This window comes from Paracoccidioides lutzii, assembly GCF_000150705.2.
Source record: "Paracoccidioides lutzii Pb01 unplaced genomic scaffold supercont2.57, whole genome shotgun sequence".
NCBI classification, from domain to species: domain Eukaryota; kingdom Fungi; phylum Ascomycota; class Eurotiomycetes; order Onygenales; family Ajellomycetaceae; genus Paracoccidioides; species Paracoccidioides lutzii.
The window spans coordinates 45,198-55,294 of NW_015441003.1; the positions used below are offsets into that span (position 1 = coordinate 45,198).

General features: G+C 35.7%; 2 protein-coding genes across 2 annotated transcripts; both read right to left on the reverse strand.

Moving 5' to 3' along the window:
* Positions 1-6,344: 6,344 nt before the first annotated feature.
* Positions 6,345-6,869, reverse strand: PAAG_08974 (hypothetical protein; the record flags this gene model as incomplete). The annotated part of the gene is made up of 1 exon (XM_002789074.1): positions 6,345-6,869. The coding sequence occupies one exon, from the start codon at positions 6,867-6,869 to the stop codon at positions 6,345-6,347; it is 525 nt and encodes a 174-aa protein (XP_002789120.1).
* Positions 6,870-7,323: 454 nt separating this feature from the next.
* On the reverse strand, positions 7,324-9,803 carry PAAG_08975 (hypothetical protein; the record flags this gene model as incomplete). The annotated part of the gene is made up of 10 exons (XM_015846689.1): positions 7,324-7,473; positions 7,524-7,919; positions 7,967-8,039; positions 8,097-8,286; positions 8,343-8,459; positions 8,592-8,855; positions 8,881-9,148; positions 9,200-9,301; positions 9,389-9,470; positions 9,529-9,803. 10 exons carry the CDS (start codon positions 9,801-9,803, stop codon positions 7,324-7,326), a joined length of 1,917 nt encoding a protein of 638 aa, XP_015701610.1.
* Between the last annotated feature and the right edge of the window lie 294 nt (positions 9,804-10,097).

Consider the following 10,097-nt stretch of genomic DNA (forward strand, 5'->3'; position numbering starts at 1 on the left):
AGTAATGTAATAATTTAATTTTTATGAAATACTAATTCTATTCTTTAGAAATTATTAATTTTTAAGAAGTATTGATCTGTATTAATTTCAAGTATTGAATTTTGAGATAATATTAATTTTTTAAAAAATGTTAATTCTAAAGTGCTTTGTTAAATAGTGTGAAAATAAGTATTTTAGTAAGTAATGTGATAAATAGTATGAGAATAATAAGCTAATATAAAGAATTTTGATATCACAGTTACTTTTTTTTTTTTTTATAAATACTGATCTCAGTAGCTTTAGAAGATGATTATTTAATATATATATATATATATATATATGAGATATTTATTAATATAGAGATAAGATATAAGTATAAAATTTTTAATAATATAAAGAATAATACTTATAATACTTATTTAGTAATATCAAAAAACTAATTATATAAGATAATTATCATAAAAGTATTTATTACTATAAAAATGAAAAGAAAAGATATTTTTTACTCTTTAAACTTTGTTTTTTATAACTTTACAATTATAATTATTATAAATATTTTGTAGTAGTTGTTGTTTTTAATTTTAAAGTCTTTCTTATTTATTTCTTATTTATATCAATAAAATAGAATTAATTTTTATATTCTTTAAGTAAGCTCTTCTATTTTTACCGTATTTGACATTATTATATATATGATAACAGTTGATAATTAATGAATATACTGAGTTATAGCTTATAATTATTAATTATATGATTGACTTTATATTAAAAATATTTTCTGTTAGTGATATTTGCTCAAATTGAGTAATTTATCTATGATATATAATTATTCTCACTGTGAAAAATACTATAATTCTTGTTATCTTGTATATAAACTGTGCATCTGAGTGAGTATAGTGCATCTTTAGCTGCTATGTTAAAAAGATCTTTGCACTATTAGTATAATGATTGATTATTACTTATCTAGCATACTTTCTCTTCTGAGTTGAGTTAATTATTTATTCTTTAAGACTTGTTATTCTTTATAGAGTAAGTGAGATTATTAAAGATTTTATATTATTAAATCAAGCTACTATATCTAGTGGTAGTGTTGACAACTTTCTATTATACTGCTTATTTAGCAAAAGCTCATGCTACTATCTTAATTAATATTGTATATCATACTCAGTGTCAGAGTAAAGCTGTTAGTGCACTGATAGCATTCTTTGAAAATGAGAAGTTGTGATACCAAAACTCTTTATACCAGCTCTTTGTCCTCATACTGCTTACCATACTGTTTATCAAAGCACTTTAGGATCAGATCCTCTAGGTTCTCTCATTCACTTACTAAATTACTTATCTTCATACTGCTTATCAAAGCACTTTAGGATCAGCACCTTCTAAAGGATCAGCATCATTTTAAAATTCAGCATTCAAGATCAGCACAGATCAGCACTTCTCAAAAATCAGTTCTTTAGCACCAGTACTTCCTGGAAAATAGAATCAGCACTTCATGAAGATTCAGATCATTGCATTACTAATTCCCCATTTCATGGAAGATTAGAGATAAAACCTATTGCTACTCATTCATGTATATAAACACCTTGAATCCCCAAAGTCCCTTTGAGAAATTCAGTGGTTAACTACTATTCAATCCTATATATACATTTCATCTATCACTATCTTCTTCCCTCCATAGCGCTCACAGCGTCTATATATCTACTCTCTTACAACCTTAGTTATAGAGCTTCTCACGCTTCCTTTTGACACTTAGTTCATCCACCTTAGTGTCCTCACATTAGATTTCAGCTCATCATGGCATTTGAAAAAGTTTCATACTCAGCATTCATCCACTATGAGTGGGGGGTTGAATCCTCAGCTGGCAAGAAGAAGGTTAGCCATTTCTTGTATAGCTGCAACCCAGGAAGGCTGACCTCATTCATTTATGGCCAGAATCTATTGAACAAGAGATTCTTCCTCTATAAGACTAAGTTTCTGATTCTTTGAGGGAGTGTTAACGCGTGCTGTATGACCATGTATCTGATCACCTAGAGTGGAATTTGAAATATCATACAGCTTTGCTGCAGCTTGTACACTTGAAATTTGATCATTTTTAAATGCTTGAATGGCTAAAAAAAGCCTTCCTTCCTGAGTAGAGGCTTTATTTCTTTGTGTGGTTAATATTTTTGATAATAAAGATATTGTTCTGGGATGAAATGAAAAATGACTAACTTGCTTATGTGGCCGACTCACTTATCAATTACGTTAAGCAGTGTGAAATAAGCAATGTGAGATAAGCAGTATGAGGGCAAGAAGCTAGTATAAAAAGTCTTGGCATTATAGCTTAGTAAGAACTATCTCCTTGTCTGTCTTTTATTGCACAATTAGCGCGATTTCATTAGTGTATATTATACATGATATTATTGGCTAAATGATATAATATAGCATACTATTTGATATTAATATATTATATTAAGCTTAGTTTAATTAGATTATATAGATTTTTCAGCTTTGTTAATGTCATGAAATTTCTCTCAGCATGTAGTTTTCAAGCAAAAAGTCATATTCTTATATGCTAAGCATTCAGATTTTGATCTAAGAGCTTATTTACTCTTCTACTGATCTAGTTTTCATATATATTAATATCAGATATAAATTATAGGCTTTAGTAGAAAAATTTATTGATGAATAAACTTTGAATTTGATTATTTATAAGGTAGATAGATCATCATAAATCTTTAAATTAAATTTAAAGAGTTACTGATAAAGCTTTTCCCAGAAGCTTATATTAGTAAGAAGTCTAAAAACTTCTTACTACTTCATATATATATACTAAACTCTCTATGCATTGATAACAGCAGTATTCAGAATTCAATAATAGCAATATTCAGAATTCAATAAAAAATAGATAATTAGATTTAATAATTCACTCTATAAGAGCTATAGAAAGGTCTATACTGATTTGCTAGATTAACTCTAGTTATATTATGATTATAGTCATCAAAAATCTTTAAAGTTTAAAGATTTTTACTAGATTGATTCTCAAATACTGAATAGAATATATGAGTATTAATAGAGAGTTCTTTAGATTATCTTTAAAATCATTTAATAAAAATGTTCAAAGAATAAATAGTAGTAAAAGCTAATATTATATTATTATCTTGTCAAGCTATACAGAATATATTATTTACTTTTATAGTATATAGAGTATTTTATGAAATAGTCTTTAATTTTAAATGCTCTTAAAGCTCTATTAAAATAAAGAAAATCTGATTAAAGTAAGTAGTCTTATAAGCTTTACAGTTATGCTCTCAAAGTAGATAAAATAATTGAATAAAGATAAAGTAGTTATTTAAATAAATTGAATATGAAATAACTTATTAATTAGCTGACTCTTCAATAAAAAATTTAGTAGAAGCTTCATTAATAAAAAGAGCTTTAATAATAGAAGCTTTAATGATAAGAGTTTTAATAAAGAGTCTAGTATTTAATTTTTCAGTATAGAGTTTAGTATCTGATTTCTCAGTAGATATAATAATAAAAATTTTAAAAAGCTATTGAATTATATTTATAATTATAAATTTAGTTTTGATAATTTCTGAAAATTAAAATATAGATATTATATTCTATTAGTAAATAGATCAAGAAAATATTTAAAAATATTTATATTTTACTAGTTTAAAAATCTTATATCTATAAGAAATTGACTTAGCAAGCATCTTATATATATATTGACTTCAATCAAAGTATTTAATTATAATTTTATCTATAAAAATCTCTGAGTCAAAAATATAATATTTCTAGTATATATTATGAAAGTTAAAAGTTAAAGACTATATCTTATATTATTAATCTTTATTTTTAAAATCTAGCTGATAAACTTCTCAAGAATTAAATATATAGAAATAATACTTGATTTATTAAAATATTTCAAGATTATATAGAATTAAACTAAATAAATAGGAATTTTTCTCAGATTATTTCTTTAGTAATGATCAGTTTAACTGAATTTATAAATTCTTATACAGATAAAAGTTTTTAAAAAAACTTTTATTTTTTCTGAAATAGTCTTTTTCTATAAATATTACTGAATAAAAGTTTTTAATTTTTTAAATATTTTTAAAAATATAGAGAGTTTTGCAGAAACTTTTATAAAAATTTTCTCTTTATTATTTTTTTTCTTATTTTCTCAAAGCTTTTTGAAGTTTTATTATTAGTATCTTTATTATTTTTCTTCAATTTTATATAGATATTGATTGAATTAACAATATTATAAATAGAATCTTTAGAGAAGAATAAGGTAAATAAGGTATAGAGATTTTAATATTAATATCTAATGAAATATGAAGATTTAACAGCTGTGAACTAAGTTTTAAAGAAAGAAATTTGACTGATTCTAAAGATAATATTTTTATAATGACTTTTTTAATTGCTTATTTTCACTTTATAGAGATTCTATCAGACTTTTTCATAGATTTTAGAGAATATATTAGTTATTTGATATATAGATTAAGATCACAATTCTAGAAAATTATTTGAATTCTCTATAGTTTCTATATTTACAGATAAATAAAACTTTATAATAAACATGTAGGTAGATCTGAATTCTCAATGTGTAGATAGATTTGAATTCTCAACACATAGATAGATTTGAATTCTCAATATGTAGGTAGATTTGAATTCTCAATGTGTTTTCTGCTTTTATGAAAATTGTGAAAATGTGAATCTGTAGTGACCAATAGCAGCCCATACAAAATAATATGTGAACCTATTGGTTGAGACATGCTGACAAATGCCTTTATTTTACGCCTAGTGATACCACGCTAATTGTGCAACAAAAGACAGACGAGGGGATAGTGTTATATGATTTTATAAGATCTTTTTTTTACATGCTTCTGAGACTGCAAAAAAGATCTGAAATTGATAGATAAGTGAATTCTCTATAATATTTCAGTATTCATATTCAAATTGTATTACAGCAGCTAGAACAGCAGCAGTATATGATGAATATATAATAAACTGTAAAGAAAAAGAAGAGGTTCAACAAATTCTGTAAAAGGCGTTAGCCCCACTACCACTGTGCCTTAAAACAACTATTCGCACCTTTTATTCATGAGAGGGTTATCGCCTATTGTTTGTTCCTTTTGGGAGTTGGGGAATGGGTATGGAACTTATGGGGAACATTGGATGCGCAGATCTGCTTGAGTTTGTTTATTTAAACCATGTATCCCATTGCTACCGAGCCTCTATCACTAGCAAGCTTCACCTGTAGCCGAAGGGTAAGGTTAAGCCGAACAGGAGTGCCGTAAGCTTGATAACTAGGACAGGGGGTAGTGCCACTATCATGAGTAGTAAGAATGTCAATTAGAGGATCCTTATAACCAACAATAGCTACGGCTAAGGGGTCAGGTGTGTGTAGGGCTTGGGTGAGACAGGCACCTGAGAGGGTGTAGAGTTAGGTGGTTAAAGCTATGACAAGTATAGGAGTGGTGATGTATCAGATAAATGCAGACACAATGTGGGTAGAGTGAAGTAAAGATAGAGTAGATGAATGGAGAATATAAAATTGATTGTGATCAAGAAGATAGGCCTCTTGATCCTAGGGGTAATGAGCATGTTTATATACATGATGGAAACCTCTTGATAGATCTGATAGCCCATGGTATATAGTCATACCAGCCTACCAATCTACCACCCAGTAGACTTGGTAATGTCTGATAGATAGTCATACCAGCCTACCAATCTACCAATCACATGATCATCTCTTTAGGTTAGTCCTGGAACCCAGGGTTATTCTGTCTGAAACCCTAGTTCCTTTATCCTCTGCAATTCTTATCCAATGATCCCTGGGAGTCTCCTGTTGGTTCACAACACCCATGCTATTCAGCCATACAAGCTATCGTTTAGTAGTATTATTCAGCCATGGAATCATCTCTTTCTTTCCTCCTCTAGCAAACCCTTGTTAATAGATCCACTACTTGGGTGCATCCTTCTATGCTTCAACCAGTATTCCACCATCAATTTGTAGTCTTATGGGGTGTTGTTGTTCTATGGCTCCAGTATACCTAGAGGATCTGCTTTGATTCTTTAGAAACTGGTAGGTGACCATCTGTCTGCTATTTAATGGGTTGTCTTTAAGAAACAAGCACATACATCCCTAGACAGTGGGAAACAGAACTTCTCCGCACTTAACAGTAAATATGCCCCTTTTCAAGATCAACTAATGTGAATAGTAAATTGAGATCATCATCTTAATTTTCTAAAAATTACTATTAGATCATCACAGGAGAAACAGAAGAGAGTATCACTCTATAGATAAATATACTAATTCAGAGTGAGTTGCCTAAATCTTATTCAGTTGTATACAGTTTTCACTGATTATTGATGTGCTACTCCTGAGTCCCAACACTGCGGTCAACCTCCGTCACGGCCTTCGAGATGCGGAGGATGCTCTCAAGCTCCTCCCTCGGGATTCTCCTCATCCCACACTCAGTGGCTACACTGAATTCCCTGTGGATGACCGACTGCGCAGCCCTAATTCTCCGCCGAGTCCCTTCCATGTCGTCTGGATGCACCAGTCCCAGGTAAAGACGCGTATCTTCGCCAGCCTGTAGATCTCTCAGCGGATCAAAATATGCCACGTCATCTCGACTCTTCGGAACTGGCATATGTAGCCAGCTCACTGGGCGCTTGACCCGCTCGAGAATACAGTTTGCAAGGTCCACCAAGGTCCCCAGGGTATCGGGCTCCATAAAATGCTTGTGATAAGAGGTACATTCAGCGACAAGCACCGACACCTGCTGCGCGACGCACAATTGAGATACAGTGGTGATATATGACCGACCCAAATTTTCTGCCCCGCGCCCCTCCAGCTTTTCGACCCCGCGAAGACCCCGAAGAACAGACGTGGACATACAGCTTCAAGGATAGCACGGGCAGGGTGATTACACGGCATGGGACGCAGATGCATCTGGAAGGTTCCCTAACAATATGCAGCTATGGAAAGATGAAATACATCATGAAGACTGCAAATTACAAGAAATAGTCTCTCATCAACTGTTAGTAAAAAAATACACATCATACTGACTTGGGAGTTTATTTTATCTTCATCTGATGGTGACCACATTCCATCATATTGTGGTGTTGCCAAGACTTGCAGATCAGCTTACGTCATAGAAAGTACTAGAAGTTCCATTCATTCAAGTACGCTTGGGACTGCAACAGTTCAATATTCCATGAAATTCCAATCTAGAGATCAGTCACACATCTGTTACACTAATACAAGCAATTTCCAACCCCGAAATACATTTACTAACAAGGAAACCATCACCAACAGCCGGCGGTCAATCATAGCATGCCGATCAATCGTCATGTATATGCTCTCATATTATCTAGCGCTCCCGCGTCATGGAAGTCCTGATCGAAGTCTTCGGCGCATTTCAGAGCTGTCTCGATAGGCGTGGTGGTGATCGCCCCTCCCTTAGCCAGTGCAAACGTGGCTCGGGCAATGTTCTTGATCTGGATTGCTATGTCAGCCACCGCACATGTAATGGATGTTGATTGCTTACCTGTCGCCCATTTGAGTTTTTATTCATCAGTTTCTCCAACTCCTTTCTCGAGATTTTTGCACCAGCATTGCTCAATTGTTTGTTCCACACTCGGGATTTGGCTTCCCAACTCAGGCATTCATATTTTATACTGACGTGTATCCGACTTTGCATTGCCGGGTCCAGCGTGGTGTGCCGGTTGGTAGTAAGGAACGTGATCCCTTCGAAATACTCGAGCGAACGGAGAAACACAGAGACGAGAGCGTTGTGATGCAGGCCGTTGACGCTGCGTTCGCTCAGAAAGACATCAGCTTCGTCTAGAAGCAATATCGCATCCCAGCGACGGACAAGGTCAAGGACTCGAGACAGATGTTCTTCCAGATCATCTGCTTTGATTCCGAAATCGCCAGCGCATGCCTATTGCGATTAGAACGAGATCGCACATTGGGGGCCAAGGGGCAAACCGAGTAGAGTGGCCTTCTCAGGAGATCCGCAGTGCTCTCCGCTGTCAAGGTTTTCCCATCTCCAGGAGGCCCGCTGTGAAATGCCAGAGTTAACTGGATGATCCGGCAAGACAGCTTTCTGGCAACTTACTACAACAAGAATATGAGGCCTCTCCCTTTTCCGACGACGATGTCATCGAAGGACGATATCTCCGAGCCAGGCCTGTAGCTCTCCACCATCATCTGGATCATGATTTTCTTTTCTTTAGGGATCTCCAAGTGATCGAACGAGGATAGCTGGCTCCAGTCGATGGGACGGATATTTGAAATGGCGAATTCCGCTGTTCTTATTTCACATTAGCGCAGCTAAAGTATTGGGAAAGTGTTTGGCACTGACCCCACACCCTTTTGCTGAGACTGAAGCCCAGGACCATGGGGCTGCAGAGGATGTACTCCTTGCCTGTCATGTTCTTGGCATCTAGATTTAGAGGCTTCACCGTCTTCTGGTCTTTCTCTTTTCATATCCACTGTCAGAAAATATAATAAAACCGCCTGTGCTCTCTTCCTTTACCCGTGAGAATCCGTAGTTCGGGTTCTTTTCTTAAAAGCTAAGGCATCAACCATCATCCGGCCAGCCACGTGGAACTTGAATGGGCCTTTATTCGTCTTGAGATGGGCAAGACCTTTATATTCGCTGTAGGCGACGCCATAAGGCCCTTGAACTTGCGGCCTCGCTCAGAGAGCTCAACCTCGATTTTGGCTTTGCGATTATGAAATTTCAGAGGGAAGGCCCCCAGGTCGGATATCTTTCTAGCGGATCGAAATTTCGGGATCTGAAGCACCGTTGTCACCTCACCGAATACCTTTCCGTCGTAGTCGAGCGACCGATATTCAATCTCGAAGTGATCCCCTTGGGGGGCTCAATACGAGTTCACCCGAGTCATAAACGAAACACCGAGGCTGCTCGGAACATGGATCAACCATAAAGATAAGCTCATTTGGCTTGAACATTGCCCAGAGGAGCTCAAAAGTAATCTCTTGATGGTCCAACAGGGAGTTTAAGCGATCCCTCAACGGAGAGAAGTGTCTTTTCAAGAATTCAGTAAGCAGGTAAAGATGTTTTCCAGCAGTCGAATCGGCTTCAAGGGTTTTGTATAAATCCTCGAGCTCCGGTAGAAATTGGAAGAGGACGTCAACCGGCACCTGTCGATGTTAGACCGCTGCCCCTGCGGGAGTTATGGGTTGATGGTTTACCGATGGCTTATCTTCCCGCAAACTGACAGCCCTTACATCTAGCAACACACGTCGAAGGATATCCACAAGTTCGGGCGATTTATAGTCAAGGTAGGTCTTGATCTCGTTTGTATTGCGGTCTTGAAGAAGTCAGATCCTGTTCTTTGATCCATATGATTACTACCAATGTCGGCGTCGATTGACGAATACATATTCTTTGTATTTGTCGCACGGGTCCGACGGGTCCACGACATCTTTCACAATCTCGTAAAGATGCTGCTTCTTGTTCCAGCTGGGGAAGGGTCAGCTCGGTCGTCTCTAAGATTGGACTGAGCTTACATTTCATTCACGGTTGTGTACTCCACTTTTGATGCTCGGGCCATTTGGTCGATTCATTCTCGTTCGCTTCTGTGTCTAGTTCGGCGGTTGGGCCAGGAGCACCAGACTTTGTAGTAGATTGTGAAGGGCCCGATGATTCTTTCATTCGGAGGACCTCCACCAGAATGTCCTTGAGCTCTTCCCTGGTTACGAAGCTGGGAACGCAAGGATTACTGTAGTTGGGGGATGGCGTTGAGGAGGGAGAGGAATGGGGGCGTTCGGGGAAGACTTGGGGATTGGGCTTCATCGTGGCGTGGTTGAAATGTTAGAATTGTCTTATTGGGGTTGGGATTAGGATTGGGATTGATCCTGTTGAATGTTTGTCTGTGCCTCAGGATTCGGGAGGCATCTTGCTCCCTTTTATGTTCCTGTGAACGGAAGTACTCCATTCTCAATTGCTGCCAACTTCTCTTCGCTCGCATAGGATTGTTCTGCATCATGCAGCTATGCTCTTTGCTCACTTCTTAGCCGTGTACAAGGATCAGGGCTGATTGGTGTCAACGATGGCTTCAACTGACAATAGTTTGGTAACGCCGCAAGC